The following is a 17,310-nucleotide window of genomic DNA, read 5'->3' as shown; positions in this document are numbered from 1 at the left end:
TTCATAACCAGCTGATTCTATTTTATTTTTTATCATTTGCTAATCCTTTACTAATGAATATTGGTTCCGTGGAGATAAAATAATTTTTTTTCTATAAAAATAAAATATTATGCAAGTCGTTACGTGTGTAATTTTAACAAATATTTTCATTTCCAGGCGAGAAAAACCGTCCTTTTGAAATGTCATGTCGAACATGTCGATCAGCTCAGAAAGGTTCTTGACATTTAAGAAGCTTTATTTCAAAATGAAAGATCTATTCTCCTTGGCAAGCCTACTCTGAAATCTATGCAAGTGGAATTTGGAGTAAAAAAAGTTATAAGCTCAATCACTGTGGCCCTTCAGACGACATGGCAGCGGACTTGACACCAGCTCAGGTTTTTTGCACCGACTTTTTATCTACTGAATAACTATTCGGTAGAGCGCACTTTAAGCCGGCGTATAGGCCTACCCAGTGGATAAAGTCAGTTATCCGCCCTTTGAACAACCGGGGTCTCATGCTCTTTGCAAATTACGAAACAAGTAAAAGTATTTGGCAGTTGATTTGACATTTTCGCGATATTAAGACTTCCGTTGTCATTAAATAAGTCTTTAGAAATACGTCTCATTTGGTGTTCGCATCGCAGTCACATGACCTTAACAAACTTTACTTAACATGAAGAGTACCAATCCTTCGGAGAACAGGATTGTTCAGCTGAAATCACAGGAGGCATCCACAACCAGCTAATGTGGCTTTCAGAAATACACAGTTTTCTGTCCATTACTGCATTCTGGGGAATACTATGATCCTAGTCGCTCTTCACAAGGAGTCTTCACTTCATGCGCCGTCAAACTCTTGTTTCGTACCCTGGCGGCAACTGATCTGTGTGTGATATTATGTGGAGGCCCTGGTTGTGACTTCTTGGATGTCTGCTGCGAACAAACAATGGAATATTGTTTGTTGGAATCATTGTCGAGCCTTTGGCTGTGACTTTTTGGATGTAAATGGTGAAGGAACGATGGAGCATTTGTCGCTTTGCACCTGACGCCGCGTTTACAGCAGGATAGATTTTGTGTTCAGTGTCTTTGTTCATACTAATTGCAATAAGCGTGGACAGACTTCTCGCCCTGTTGTTAGGGCTCAGATACAGACAAGTTGTAACTTTGAAGCGAACATATGTAACTTTAACTGTTTTCTTAGTTCTGCCGATTGTCTGCTCAACAATTTACTTTTTGAATCACCATATAACGTCCAATTAGCTGACAATTAGGTTGCTGACAATAAACGACGATGTTCTTCTGTGTCTTAATTCGTTTGAACTAACTGATCTGCACGAATATCACGCCTATTTACGAAACATAAAATCTACAATTAGAGGAAAAATAAAATTTGACCGGTAAAAACCGATTGTTTACTGCTAGAAGATCAGAGAAGTGAAAGAGGCAGTGAAGAAAACAGTGAAACAACTTTGTTGTTCATGGATTTAAATCTCAAGCAAGATTTTATTCCGTTAACTGAACTGGAGAGCTTAAATTGACTGTTGCCATTATCAAGTTTTCAGCATCAAGAAATTCTCATACTCTCACAACTGAAATTTTAAGTAAAAATCTCATTAGCATTGCCTATAAGGAAGAATATGTTTTAAAATTAAGACGAATTCCCTGTCGCTGCATCGATTTGAATAGAGTTTTAAAATTCTCTCTAAACCAGCTGCTATTTGTAACTTAAGCCTAAGGGACGCGTTTTTGCTGCTCAGTGTCAAATTCATAAAATAAAGTGTCATAAAGTTTACTTGCCATGTTTCTAACGACGTTTTATGTCGTAAACCCAGTTGTTATAATCACTATCAAGATGAAGCATATATTATGAAACTTACGTCAGATTAGTTAGCCATCACACAAGGGGCAATATTTCAACTTCGTCGATAAATTGGAAGCCGCTAATTTGTGGACCAAATCCTTCTTTCGAACTTACCAATCGCAGCTGGCTCTACTACTTAAGATTGGTTGTTGTTAACAAAGGCCAAAGGAAAACACCAGAGACAAAATGAAAGAATAAATGAACTGACAAATGATTACGATAAGTTTGGGGGTTTTAATTGATTTCACATAAGAATAAACAAGCACATTTACGAAGGTAAAGAGATAAGGCAGTTTATTTCCTCCAGCAAGACTTCAATTTTTACGGAAGGAATAAAGCAAGTACGAAGGTGAAATGTTATTAACTCAATTACTCACTGTGCGCACTAAAAATTGATAAATAAATATTCAGTGGGCTGTGTAGGTACCTTTTGCCTCCAATCAACACCCTCTTTGAATATTCAAACTTGTGTTAACAGCCGCCAGTAAGTGGACATTGGAAGCCTGTGTCATATGGAAGTTTCCATTTCCAGCCAGAACGCAAGCTGCGTGATTTTGACAGTTACATTTCCGCCCACACATCACGGCATCTTTGATCTTTTGACTATCTGTTGAAACCTTTTGCAGTCTAAAAACAATTGAACCAAATCTGGTTTGATGAATAAACAAAGTCACCCACCCGAGCTGACTATCATGTTGCAGTCACTAAGTGAAAATTGATGTCCATCTGTGTCTTAGTGGATGTCACGTGGATTAAGACGAAGATATGTAAGTTTAGGGATCATTAAGCGTGAGCGCCACGTACTGTCTAAAACCTTGCAACAATCGATCAGGACGGGGCTTTATGGTTGTATAAAGCGAAGCGGGCGTTTGGAAGAAGCAAAATGGCCCGGCCACCTGCCTCCCATCCAAGCTGACAATAAATGAGATGCTTCAGTCTGTGTCTTAACCGTTTTGAATGTCTGCTGCGCATGAATGTCACATATGTTTAGTCAGACATATGAGAAAAAAGTATAATTGGGAGAAGATGAAATGTGAGCGGTAGAACCTGTAGATAAACTTGCAACAATTAATCCGTAAAGAAGGCAAAGAAAGTTGGGGTCAACTCTTACTGATTTATTCCAAACAGAAACACGCAAAAATAAAAATGATGAAAAAAGGCATTTTATCTTTCCTTAATAGCACTAATATTATGGATGTTTATTGAGAAGCGAATTGTGCATGTAGCTACAGGTAAAGGTAGTTCAATGCTATTGGTTAAATTTCATACTTGTCTAGAACAATTCCCACAATAACACTGGCTGGACAATCCTTCCCGTTTGGTTATTATCTGAGATACCTTGCTTTATCGCGGTCATGTATGTTAATAAACTTTCAGTGATCTGCCGTCTTCCGTTACATAAAAAACCTAAATAACGGTCGTGACATCTCTTCTCTATTCTTTTCCGTGGACATTCTTTTTTCAAAGAATGAAGGTGGAACGCCATTAGTGACGACTATGGTCAACACAAAATAAGGGTCATCTACATGGACCAAATGAAGTTTAAAAAAGACATTCTAAACTCAGCAGTTGTCAATTTTAGGTAAACCATCTTATGCTTTTTTGTAAATTTACGAAATAAGTAAAAGAACTTGACATTTTATATAATTGGACATTTCCGCGAACTATTTCCGTAGCGGCTGACAGAGCTGGTTGGCGGAGTTGTGTTGGGGCCTTATGTGTCACATGGCACGAAGTGGATAGGTGAAGGGTGAAGACTTCCGTTGTCATTAAACATGTCTTTGGAAATTCATTTCGTTGGTGCTCCCATCGCTGTACCGGTAACATGACCTTAAAAAACTTTACTGAAGATGAAGACCACAAGTCCTACAGAGAACAGGCTTGCGCACCAGAAATCAGAGAGGGAATTCATAACCAGTTGATACGTCTTTCAGTTATAACCAGTTTTCTGTCCATCAATGCATTTCTGGGGAATACTCTGATTCTCGTTGCTCTTCACTTCATGCGCCGTCCAAACTCTTGTTTAGTACCCTGGCGACAACTGATCTGTGTGTTGGTATCATTTCGGAACTTCTGGTTGTGACTGCTTTGATGTCAACGGTGAACCAACGATTGAATGTTTGTCGATTTGCGCACGATGGCAGTTATTTCACAGGGTTTCTTCTGCGTTCAGTCTCTTTGTTTACATTGACTGCAGTAAGCGTGGACAGACGTCTCGCCCTGTTGTTAGGACTTCGATACAGACAAGTTGTAACTTCAAAGCGAATATGTGCAACTCTCGCTGTTTTTTGGGTTCTTTCGATTATCGGCTCAGCACTGTACTTTTTGAATCGCCATATCACGTTATGGTGTATTAATATAGCTCTGCCATTGTGCATAGTCATCTCAGTTTTTTTCCTATTTAAAAAATTTCTTTGCTCTCCGTCATCATCAAGCTCAAGTTCAAAATAATTTTCACCAAGAAAAACCGGGCTAAACAGTTCCACTGAACATAGCGCGATACAGAAAGACAGTGTTCAGTGCACTGTGGGTGCAGTTAGCTTAAGTTGTTTGTTATCTACCATATGGTATAGTGAACACTCAAAAGATCCCAGTAACTGCATCCTCTTTCCTTGCTAGGGAATGTACAGAAACTTTAGTTATCTTAAATTCTTCATTTAACCCGATTCTTTACTGCTGGAAGATCAGAGAAATGAAACAGGCAGCGAAGGAAACAGTGAGACAACTTTGCTGTTCGTGGATTTAACTGAACTTCACAGTTAGTTTGCCTGGTCCCGCTTTCAAGTTTAATACATGTGTTTTTGTATAAAGCATCAAGACAGAAATTGCCATGCTTTCAAAATTAATTTGAAATTGTGGTGCATATTAGTTTTGTTAGATGGGGTAGAATTCTTCGCATTTAAGGTAAGGATGAATATTATTAGAATTAAGATAAATTTTCGGCCGCTGGATCAGTCTGGATAGCCGTTTGGAAATTCTCAATAAGCCCCCCGCTATTCGTAAAGAAAGTGAGATGTTTTCCTGCTTAATGTAAAATTTATAAAATAACCTGAAATAATAATAATAAGGAATATTTGTCATGTATCTGATAGTAACATTTTCTGTCGTGAACCCTGTCGTTATTTGTGCATATATCAGTTTATTATAGTGAAGCCTATCTTTTGAAGCTTAAGTCAAATTAGTTAAGGGTTCCACCAGGGAATCTATAAACTTGGGCGATGAATTTGAAGCTGTTTAAGTTTTTAGGGCAAATTTTTCTTTCATATTTGACAATCACAACTGTCTCTAATGTTTGCACTGTTCCTAGCAAAGGCCATGGGAAACCATCGGAGACAAGTTAGTTTAGCTGAAGAGATGATTGACCTAATTTGGGAAGTTTGACTCTTAATTCATCCTACGAAGAGGCATTAAAAGACACACATTCACGAAAGAAAAGAAACAAGGCAGTGGATCTTTGTCAAGCAGCATTTTTCTAACACAATTCAGAAAAAAAAGTGGGCAGGAAGGGTTAATCGAAATTATTGAAGCACTTTAATTTTCACCCAGCTTAAAATTGGATCTACTTTGAGCCACCGAGTAAAAAATCCACAAAGGAAGGCCGCCGTTAAATTAGAAGAAGAATTAACTTTTAAACGTGCTAGTGGCACACCAAATAAACAATTTTCTGTAAAGCATCTGATGCTTTTCACAAATTACAAAATAAACTTAAGGGCCTGTTCACATGGAGGTGGGGGACCCCAGGTAGGTGAGGTACCCCGCTTCGGTGGGGTTACCAATCTCTCCATACAATCTCTCTTTATTTCTTGATTGCGTTCACATGTGAAGTGGGGTACCTCACCGAGGCGGGTTGCCCGGTCAGCCGAGGCGGGTAACCCGCTTAGCTGGGGTGAGTTTTCTCCATGTGAATGCTGGAGGTGGGGTGGGGTGATGTTCATCCGGGCAATTGTCTCTGAATTCAGTACAAGCGTGGCGAGCTTTTTCGCAGATATCACCTTCAAAACATCGACAACAATGCCATTGAAGAAAATTCTGAGGGAGTTGAAGGTGCATTTGTCGAGTCTGATAACCAAGCTGGTCTACCGGTCTTGGATGAAGGTGAAGTCGTGCGCGTAGAACAACGAAACGAAAAGTGTCTTCCATCCGCCATCTTTATTGATATATGTACTTAGCGACCACGCGGTAGCTTTTTAAACCTCACCCCAGCGCCCCGGGGTTGCATGTGAAGGCCTGTTTTTTCTGACCCCGGGTCTCACCTACCTGGGGTCCCCCACCTCCATGTGAACAGGCCCTAAGGCCTCGTTAAGTAGTCGCATCGAATAAACATGAACAAATAGGCTTGCTCACCACTTTTCCGGCCGCTGCATGGGTATGAATAGGGTTTAAAAATTCTCCCTAAACCAGCTACTATTTGTAAATTAAAGGAGATGTTTTTGCTGTTTAACGTAAAATTAAAAAAAAAAAAAAAAAAAAAAGAGTGTAACAAAAGTTTCATGTTTCTGACAGGGACATTTTCTGTCATTAACCCGCTCGTTGTTTGTATGGATATCAGTCTATCAAGAGCGGTTGTCAGTAACTTTCGAGAATCCGGCGACAGAAGCGGAAATTTCGAATTTTTTTTTATTTGCCCCAAAAGACCCTTTTGGTGAACTATTTTCAAAAATAATATTCAAAAGTTCCAGCGAATTTTTATTTTGGCAAAAATTGGGAAAGTTCGAAATCGGCCAAAACGCGACCGATGGCCCGATTGAAATTATGCAAATTAGTACATTTTTAAAACTCTCGTTCAAGACAAGGTAGCGTTTTCTCGAGTTGACACTTTCACAATCGTTTTTACATCCCTTGTGCTTGCTTCTAAACTATATTTTATCTCCACCTGAACATTCTTTCATTTAAAGTTGCCCACGTAAAGAATACAATGTTTGCTATTCATTAGATAGGGTGATTTTTGCCATATTTCAGATGACCATATCATCAAGGGTATACAAATATACTGGTAATGAAATCAATTTTTTGAACGGGCAATTGTTCTTATTTATCATGTTAAAATATTTAGTTTGGCCCGTGAAAAGCGAGCGCGCTAGGTCGAGATGTGTGGAATGCACTTTGACACAATTCGCCATTTCAGTACTTCATGTTCCTCCTGTTACTTTGCACTTATCAATACACTTCACGGAAGCTTTTAGATAAAAGCCAAGGTCTCTGTGTTCATTTCATGCTTTTATACACGTAAATAACTAGCTTCAAACTTGAGTGCTCCCCATATTAGCATTAGGTTATCAAATGATTCCTTTCAGGTAAAATTTTCGAGTTTATATTGAGCCGTTCAAGCGAGATGAAAGAGCCGTTCGCAGGGAAATAACTTGAAATCAGTGAAATTAATACCCTGTCTCTCATATCATGCTGCACTTCCAAACTACCGTTATTATTAAGCTAGAAAGTGTAAATGCTCCCTTTTTACGTGACCTTAAACAGAATTTCCCTAAAATATTACGAATAAAGTCCACCACAAGAAAAAACTGAAAAAATCGCGCACCGACGTAAATGTAAACATCAGCCGTTTCTCGACTTGCTACATGGATGAAACGCGTCCGTTATTTTACCTCTGTATACATTTATGATCAGAAAGTAGAAACAAAAAATCTTCTCTATGCCCATCTCTATAAATGCACTCGCCAATCAGGCTTTGATTTTCTGTATGTTTGTCGAAAATACTGAAGAATAGTGCAACATAATAATATTTGTTACTGACTACTTGACTCATTCAATCACAACCGGATACATGTAACACGACTGGAAACTAGATATAAAGAAATGCTCTTACTTGTCTGCAATCGTTACTCACATTATATCTGGCGATATCACATCCCCGAGGCAAGGCTGAAAATTGTCTCAAAATCCGCATATTAGAGATTCAAAGTTTTGAATAACGCAACAACTTTCATTGCGTGACAAGTGAAATGTGATACACAAGCGCGCGAAAAGCACCGGAATAAACAATGTCAAGATTCGCCCTTGTGATGACAGTGCGAAAATGATTTTTGAAATTACAAGAAGAAATTGAGGCAAGTCAAGGTCTGCAAGGTATATTTAATGGACTGAAACAATAATCATGTAGTTTTCCTATTCTGAGTTTCACTCTGTATTGTCTGTGCCGGATTCTCATTAATAAAATAACATTACAGGAAAAGTAAAACCGAAATTAATTTAAATCAAGTTAACAAATTAAGACCTTTTGAAACCTCAATGCAGTATTTCAATACTATCCTCAAACAAAAAGCTATTATATTTAGGAGAGTGAAGTTTGTCTTTCGCCATGGATCAACGCGCAAAAGTTGTGGATCAAGCTCAAAAGGTGCGCAATATTTGCAATGTGTTATACGGTTAATCAATGTAATAAGGACGTTCACCCAATCTCGTACCCAGAGTCTTCAGGTTTTTTGGTCAGCGGGGCAACGCCGGGAAGACTCTGGGGACATCGAAAAAATTCAATTTTTTTGATTGGCTGTTCCGTAACGGTTTCCATTGTTTTACCGCAGAAATCCCGCGGTAATAAAATTCGATGTCCCCAGAGTCTTCCCGGCGATACGAGATTGACGTTCACCATGAATGGAACGAAAAAAAAAAACTTCTTTTTAGGTTAACTTGTTAAACCTCGCTTTAATGTCTGTTTGAGATGAGTCACTGATGGCGATAAAATGTTAACTGGAAATACACAACATTATTCTGCATTATTGCTTCCGGAAGGGCTGATCAAATTTTAAGATAAGAGTTTAACCTTAATTTATTTTCTAGCGCGCACTAGTCTCAAAGGATGAGGGGCACGACTGGTATTTCTCAGATTTTCGTGTTCGGTCTAAAAGACGGTGTTATCTCTTACGGGCCGTCACTGTGTAAGTCTGACGTTGTCATTGTTAAATCCTCCTTAAGCGTGCTCCAGAGTATCCACCATACGAACAGCCTTTGACAAGGCCAGTGAGAGTATCTTTTGAACCTGTGTACCATAGTCCAGTGATTGTTCAATTTATAGTGGTTTTTATATGGCATGGTTGAAGATATAACTTAATTACGAGTTCCACTTGGATTGGGTTAACCCACAGTACATGCATTGACAATGACAACGATTCTTTTTTTTGGTTTTCATTCCCCGGTCTCCCTTCGTCGTTAAAGGTTTCTGACTGTTCCAGTTCACACGAAGGCCTTACTTCTCTCGGTGGTGAGAGCATATAAAGACGAACGGAAAGTTTCAATCGTAAATCATAATTCCTGGAATAAAGTCAAGTAATGCATAGCAGTGGATTTCTGTTTAAAAAAATAGGGAAAGTCAGAGAAAGAAATAAAATGTTCTTTCATGCTCTCAGTTTCACTCAAACGAAAACACTTTACCTGCCCTAGCAACAACACTATTTCGTCCTGAATTTCTTTATAAGCCCGATCTTTTGTGCCTTGATAGGTGCAAGCGAACGTCCTTTTTGCATTGATTAAGCGTAACACATTACAAATCTTGCGTATTTTTTGAGCTTGATACGCACGGAGAGGTGCCATGGCGAAAAAAAAACTTCACTCTCCTCCAAACTTTTTGTTTGAGGATAATATTGAAATACCGCATTGAGGTTTCGAAAGCTCTTGATTTGTTTACTTTCATTTCAGTTAATTTCGGCTTTATTTTGGGGAAAATAAAGGTTGTTGTTGTCGTTGTTGATGATGACAATTCGGTACAATCCCCAGGAGTGGGAGGGGGGGTGGGGGGAGAGGAGGAAACATGATTTTCGTTTTAATCCGGCAATCAAATATACCTTGCAGACCTTGACTTGCCTCAATTTCTTCTTGTAATTTCAAAAATCATTTTCGCACTGTCATCACAAGGGCGAATCTTGACATTGTTTATTCCGGTGCTTTTCGCGCGCTTGTGTATCACATTTCACTTGTCACGCAATGAAAGTTGTTGCGTTATTCAAAACTTTGAATCTCTAATATGCGGATTTTGAGACAATTTTCAGCCTTGCCTCGGGGATGTGATATCGCCAGATATAATGTGAGTAACGATTGCAGACAAGTAAGAGCATTTCTTTATATCTAGTTTCCAGTCGTGTTACATGTATCCGGTTGTGATTGAATGAGTCAAGTAGTCAGTAACAAATATTATTATGTTGCACTATTCTTCAGTATTTTCGACAAACATACAGAAAATCAAAGCCTGATTGGCGAGTGCATTTATAGAGATGGGCATAGAGAAGATTTTTTGTTTCTACTTTCTGATCATAAATGTATACAGAGGTAAAATAACGGACGCGTTTCATCCATGTAGCAAGTCGAGAAACGGCTGATGTTTACATTTACGTCGGTGCGCGATTTTTTCAGTTTTTTCTTGTGGTGGACTTTATTCGTAATATTTTAGGGAAATTCTGTTTAAGGTCACGTAAAAAGGGAGCATTTACACTTTCTAGCTTAATAATAACGGTAGTTTGGAAGTGCAGCATGATATGAGAGACAGGGTATTAATTTCACTGATTTCAAGTTATTTCCCTGCGAACGGCTCTTTCATCTCGCTTGAACGGCTCAATATAAACTCGAAAATTTTACCTGAAAGGAATCATTTGATAACCTAATGCTAATATGGGGAGCACTCAAGTTTGAAGCTAGTTATTTACGTGTATAAAAGCATGAAATGAACACAGAGACCTTGGCTTTTATCTAAAAGCTTCCGTGAAGTGTATTGATAAGTGCAAAGTAACAGGAGGAACATGAAGTACTGAAATGGCGAATTGTGTCAAAGTGCATTCCACACATCTCGACCTAGCGCGCTCGCTTTTCACGGGCCAAACTAAATATTTTAACATGATAAATAAGAACAATTGCCCGTTCAAAAAATTGATTTCATTACCAGTATATTTGTATACCCTTGATGATATGGTCATCTGAAATATGGCAAAAATCACCCTATCTAATGAATAGCAAACATTGTATTCTTTACGTGGGCAACTTTAAATGAAAGAATGTTCAGGTGGAGATAAAATATAGTTTAGAAGCAAGCACAAGGGATGTAAAAACGATTGTGAAAGTGTCAACTCAAGAAAACGCTACCTTGTCTTGAACGAGAGTTTTAAAAATGTACTAATTTGCATAATTTCAATCGGGCCATCGGTCGCGTTTTGGCCGATTTCGAACTTTCCCAATTTTTGCCAAAATAAAAATTCGCTGGAACTTTTGAATATTATTTTTGAAAATAGTTCACCAAAAGGGTCTTTTGGGGCAAATAAAAAAAAAATTCGAAATTTCCGCTTCTGTCGCCGGATTCTCGAAAGTTACTGACAACCGCTCTTAAGATGAAGTTCATCTTTTCACGCTTACGTCAAATTAATTGAGGGTTGCAGCAAGACAATAAAGTCGTAAGGTAACACCCGTGTATGCTTTTTTTCTATTTTTCAGTTGGGAGGTATAACAAGACACTTAATGACTGGTTTCACGGGAAACAGTGTGCTTTGTTTCTCTTCCACCCTCAATGTTCCTCAATGTTTCGCCTCGGGGTACATTGAGGTTCTCTGGGAAATAGAACTCACTGTTTCCCTTGGGGCCAGTCATTAAGTGCTTAATGTTCACCTAATTTGTTTTCAACATTTGGGGCGCTTTCCATTCAACAAAAAAAACCGGTTGAAGATTTCGGAATTTTTGCTGGTCAAATGGAACGGATCCTTGAACTTGTGAATCACGTGAGGAGGCACACGGGGCATGCTGGGCTATTTGAAAATGGTGGACTTTTTGAATGTTTTCGCGGCTTAAAAATTAGAGGAAGATGATGCCGAGTTAAATTATTCTGTTATCGACAGCGAAGACGATTTAATCCTTCTGGCGGCAGTTTCCTTGTCCCCAAACAGCGGCAGCAGAGGCCCCATTTACTGTTTCTCCAAATAACTCTAAGAAAAAAATTAAAGTCAGTGTTTTAGTTTGCTTCCGGGCATCGCGTTTGTTTACAAAAATGGTGGGAATAAATCAGAATATTGATGAGCAAAGTTTGAGGAAATTCAGTTGGCAAAGCAACGAAACATAGCTACTGCTTAAACCTACCGTTGCTGGTCGTAGGTAAGTGACATTCGTAGTTTAAGAAAACGTCGAAAATCTCAGACAAAAAACCATAAGCAGAACATTGATACACTTCCGTAGCCATTTTGTTTGCGGCTTTTTCGGCTCACGTGACGAGTCGCGCTCGGCCGGGGAGACTAAATCCGACACTCATCGCGAATGGAACACCGAAAATTCGGTAATTCCGGAAATCCCGGAAAGAAGGGTAAGCTCAAAAGGTAGTCCTAAATTTTCGGAAATTCTTTCCGGAACTTTTCCCGTTCCATTGGATTTCTGACCGGAAATCTCGGAAATTTTTACTGAATGGAAAGCGCCCTTGATCTGCATGAATATCACGTGGATTTAGCTGAACATCGAAAAGACGTAGAAAAATTACAGCGAAATTGAACCTGACCGATAAAGCCTGTCCAAAAAATCTGTAGTGAAGAAGGGAAAAATAGTTTGGGTTCAGCTTCACTGTTATATTCTACAAAAAGAGACAAAAATATAGAAAAAAAGCAGTTTATCTTTCTTCATAGTACTAATATTGTGACAGAACTTTAGGTGAAAAGGTAACATGTTGATTGGTTTAACTACAAACTAGAACGTTCTCAGTTGCTCTTCAAGTTATAATTAGTCTGGACAATCCTCTGTTTTATTACATGGTTTACTATTAAAATGCAAATCAACTTTACATTATTTGCTGCTTTCATAGTATATACAATATACTGAATAATGGACTTAACAGATTTTTTATTCTCCTTTCCATGGAATAAAGGTGAAACTCCGTTAGCTTCAATAAAGGTAAGCGCAAAATAGAGATTGTATTAACAGGTTAGGAACTAAAATGGTTTTGAAAATGGACCTGCAACCAGGTGGAATCATGATAACAAATAAAATTTTACTCTGACCAGTTAAGATATATAAAATTAAATGTTTGACATCCTAACGTTTCGGCTAAAACTTCAGCCTTCAAAAGGGGGAAGTCATAAGAATTTCTACAAAGAGCCCGGTCTATATAGGGAGAAATGCAAATTTGGACTTTGATCTGACGGTAAGGATAATTAAAAAGCTCAAAATTTGCATTTCTCTTTATATACATCATGCTCTTTTAACAATTCTTGTCACTACCCAACCGATGCCAGAAAGCTAAAGTTTTAGCCGAAACTTTAGAATTTTAAACATTTACACAATTTTCTGTAAACCATCTGATGCTTTTTGCAAATTTACGAAATACTAAAAGCAAAGTACTTGGCAGTTAATTTGACATTTCCGCGATAGTAAGACCGTTCCGCTGTCATTATTCAAGTCTTTCCATATTCGCCTCTTTCTGTAGTCGTATCAAAGTAACATGGCCTTAACAAACTTTACTGAAGATCAAGAGTACAATTCCTACGTAGAACAGGTTTGCTCACCAGAAATCGCAGAAGGAATTCATAACCAGCTGATTTGTCTTTCAGTGATTAACAGTTTTTTGTCCGTTACAGCATTTCTGGGGAACACTCTGATTCTCGTTGCGCTTCACAAGGAGTCTTCACTTCATGCGCCGTCCAAACTCTTGTTTCGTACCCTGGCGACAACTGATCTGTGTGTTGGTATCGTTTTGGAACCTCTGGTTGTGACTTTTTGGATGTCAACGGTGAAGAAACGATGGAATGTTTGTCGCTTTGCATACGATGGCAGTTTATTCACAGGATTTCTTTTGTGTTCAGTGTCTTTGTTTACATTGACTGCAATAAGCGTGGACAGACTTCTCGCCCTGTTGTTAGGACTTCGATACAGACAAGTTGTAACTTTAAAGCGAATATACGTAACTCTCGTTGTTTTATGGGTTCTTTCGATTGTCGGCTCAGCAATGTGTTTTTTGAATCACCATATCACGTTATGGTGTATTACTATAGGTCTGCCATTGTGCCTGGTTATCTCAGTTTTTTCTTATATAAAAATTTTCTTTGTTCTTCGTCATCAACAAGCTCAAGTTCAAAATCATGTTCACCAAGGACAACCGAGCCAAACAGTTCCACTGAACATAGCGCGATACAGAAAGACAGTGTCCAGTGCACTGTGGGTACAGTTCGCTTTAGTTGTTTGTTATCTACCATATGGTGTAGTGATGGTTTTGAACAATCAAAAGATCCTATCTGCATCCTTTTCCCTTGCTAGGGAATGTACAGAAACTTTAGTTTTCGTAAATTCTTCATTAAACCCGATTCTTTACTGCTGGAAGATCAGAGAAGTGAAACAGGCAGTGAAGGAAACAGTGAGACAACTTTGCTGTTCGCGGATTTAAATAACAAGAAACATTTTAACTGAATTGTATAGCTTAGTTTGACTGGTGCATTTTTCAAGTTTAATACATGTGTTTTTGTATAAAGCATCAAGACAGAAATTCTCGTGCTTTCAAATTTGAAATTGTGGTGTATGAGTTTGGAGAGCACGAAAGATGCGTAAGAGTTGCTCGAGGCGTAGCCGAGAGCAACTCTCGCTTCTTGAGTGCTCTTCAAACTTCCCAAGTGCTTCATATCTCGATGAACGCACAGCTGACTCATGAACCAATTGTTTTATAACATTTTCAACGCTGTATCTTAACCCGTTGATTGTAGGTTGACCAGTGGTTTTCCAAGCATTCACCCAATGTTCAAAGTGGTAATATAAACAACCCCAGGTTCAGTTAAAATACACAGCTTACAAGATAAAAAAAAACACCCCGTTGGTCGAATTAAATACACTGGTTGTCAATTAAAAATTTTCGAAAAAAACAAACTTGAAAATTTGATCCTCGCTTTACATGGGAGAATTCTTTCCGACTCGCGAGGACATGTGTTTGTTTACGCAAGATTTACGCAATTGTCACGTTTCATCGATAAAAATAGGAAGAAAACAGACAACTGAAGCTTTCCTAAATAAAAAATTTAGTCAGATAAGTCTCTGTTCTAAAGGCCTGGCTAAACTAGGGAACATTGTTGCAGAAACACTGTTGCGGAGGCAAATGTTTTCCAGTTTAGCCGCGCGGGAAACATGTGTTGGGGAAACAAATTTTGCTGCTCGGAAACAAGAAAATGTTTTTTCCTCAGGTCATAAACATTTTTGCAACCTGGACACAAATTTTGCTTCTGAGACATATGTTTCCCAGTTTAGCCACCATGAAAGCAATGTTGACCTAGCAACAAAGTCAGTTTATTATTATGCGCATGTGTGACCCTATATTTTCCGAAACAATGTTTCCTCGTTTAGCCACCGGGGCAGCAAAACATTTTGTTTGCTTCCCGCTAATTTAGCCACCCTGGAAACATAACAAGAAACAATGTTTCCTAGTTTAGCCAGGACTTAAGAAGCAAAGGCGTACAATTTTTAATCCGAGATCGAAGACAAATGTGCAAGCGATTTGAAGGAACTGCAGGTCTATTTTGAAATGAATTTATTGAACCTAAACTTGCTACAAGTCGGCCTCGCGAGTTTGGCGAGCGGAGCGAGCTTTTTTATGAGCTTTTTTAGACCGCGAGCGTTCCGCGCCATAAAAATCGGACGAAGGACTTTTTTGAAAGTCTATATCGAACCGTACAGAGCACGTTTTTCCAAAAATTTCGCAAAAAAAACTATTAGAAGTACGAAGAATCAGTCAATAAGAAAAGTATTTAAGTACAAATTCAAAATGAAACCTGTAATTTCTTGTTAAATTGGATTCCCACAAGTACTCGAACATTACCAAGAACTGAGTCCGTGGCTTAAATAATGATCTGAGATGTCCGCTTGCTCGTCGGCTGGATAAAACGACAATTTGCCCTTGAAGCACAATTTCTTCGCCGTTTATTATCGGATTTCCGCTGTTGAAACTGTCGAGTATTCCTCAGCAGTTTTTCGTCCAGTTTATTGTTTCGAAAAGGTGTGCTTTCCCTCCGAAAAAAGCGAAATTGGCCTCTGAAAATTAATAGTTTTGCGAGACACGATGACACGGGCCTTGCTTGTTCTCATTTTTCCTTTTCTTTAGGGTTTTTTTTTTTTCGGGAGTTAGAAACTCCAATCCTAAAGAAAAAAGTAAGCAGATCTTCTTCATCAGCTGGTTTGCTTCTTGCCATATGTAGTTAAACGTTTTACTGAAGTTTGAATGCAAAATGCCGAAGTCACTCACGGAGAAATTCCTCTTCTCGAGGTATTTGTTTGCTGACGTCATCAGCGTGCACAATGGGAATATGAGGCACGCGCGCGCAATTGAATTTGATTACACGAATTTACTACCTATGTTATAAATATCGAATAATAGACTTAACAGCTTTTTTCTTCTCCTTTCCATGGAATTAAGGTGAAACTCCGCTAGTTTCAATAAAGGTCAGCACAAAATAGTGATTGTATTAACAGGTTAGGAGCTAAGATGGTTTTAATCAAAGGGTGCCTATAGCTAACTCGTTGATTAAGTATTTTAGAAATGAAAGCTGATAGTGAACTCGCAATTGGTGAAACACTTGTCATCGTAATAGGCAAGACCTCTCTCACAAAGTTGGTGGCTTTTACTAGATAGCCTGTTTCAGGCTCCAAGATGGTAATGTGCAGAGAAACGCACAGCGGCTGGGGAGAGAGAAGGCTCTCCTTCCTTTTCTGCCACTGCCCCCTTTCCCAGATCACGAACGTCCTATTTTCCCTTGACCATGTTTTCGCGACGTCCCTACTATCGGAGAGCCTGGCACAGGCTAATTACGAGGAGACATATGTGATGGGAGTTGGACTCGCTGTGTATTTCAAGGAACATATGTGACAGTATATGCCTGTGCGAGGCCTCCCTGGAAGGTTTCATTGTTTACTCACTGTAGTATTGTGTTTTAAGACAGTCGCTCATCAGTTCCCAGTTCCCCGTTTGTTGTTATGTAAATGGTTGGAAAGAGACTACCATTTGCATTTCCTAGTTTCACTTGCACGTAAAAATACATTAACAATTGATTCAACGTGGTGGGATATCTTGCATTAGTGTTGTTTCAGTTGTCTGGTCCGATTCAACCTGATTGCCTGCTTGGAACTAAATGCTGCTCTTATTAAATTATATACATTTATTATTCAAAAACGTCAGAATCTGCTGCGGTCACTTGTTTATGGATCGTTGCGAACTGGGGAAAGATCCCATTCGTTTTTTGAGTAGCGGAGGGAGGGTACCCTTCTCTTCAGGTATTTTGACATTAATACATGTATTTTCTCTCCCTTTGTTATCGTTTCAAGAAGGAAAAGGGCAGTATATGTCTTGCCTTTGATTTTGCACTTTCTTAAGGAGATAATTGCACCATCCTGAATTTGCTTAATTTGCAATTTCTTTAATTTATAAAAGATATTAGGTATTGATTGTGCAACTCTTCTATCTTGATTTCTCCGTTACCATTTGCATACGGCTGTACTGTAAAGCACTTGTGTTGTCCTTTCCTTGTTATCAGCTC

The 17,310-nt window shown here is 38.7% G+C and overlaps 1 protein-coding gene and 1 long non-coding RNA gene across 2 annotated transcripts; one reads left to right on the top strand and one right to left on the bottom strand.

Annotated features, from left to right (window-relative positions):
- Nucleotides 1-11,451: 11,451 nt before the first annotated feature.
- LOC146456053 (uncharacterized) lies at nucleotides 11,452-12,224 on the bottom strand. Its single transcript, XR_014858903.1, has 2 exons — nucleotides 11,900-12,224; nucleotides 11,452-11,748 (listed from the first exon to the last, which is right to left on the bottom strand). It is a non-coding gene; the product is annotated as an uncharacterized LOC146456053 (long non-coding RNA).
- A 1,020-nt stretch (nucleotides 12,225-13,244) lies between these two features.
- On the top strand, nucleotides 13,245-14,183 carry LOC146456052 (histamine H2 receptor-like). The gene has a single exon (XM_085093640.1). The coding sequence runs from the start codon at nucleotides 13,245-13,247 to the stop codon at nucleotides 14,181-14,183; it is 939 nt and encodes a 312-aa protein (XP_084949766.1).
- Nucleotides 14,184-17,310: the final 3,127 nt, after the last annotated feature.

The sequence above is a fragment of the Pavona decussata genome, unplaced genomic scaffold (genome assembly GCF_977016875.1).
Source record: "Pavona decussata unplaced genomic scaffold, jaPavDecu1.1 SCAFFOLD_262, whole genome shotgun sequence".
Lineage (NCBI taxonomy): Eukaryota > Metazoa > Cnidaria > Anthozoa > Scleractinia > Agariciidae > Pavona > Pavona decussata.
Note: the sequence above shows the minus strand (reverse complement) of the source record. Positions and strands in the feature narration are given on the sequence as shown.

Bases quoted from the DNA above. Each gene is read 5' to 3' on its own strand.
- LOC146456052 (XM_085093640.1), top strand. From the start codon at position 13,245: ATGGCCTTAACAAACTTTACTGAAGATCAAGAGTACAATTCCTACGTA.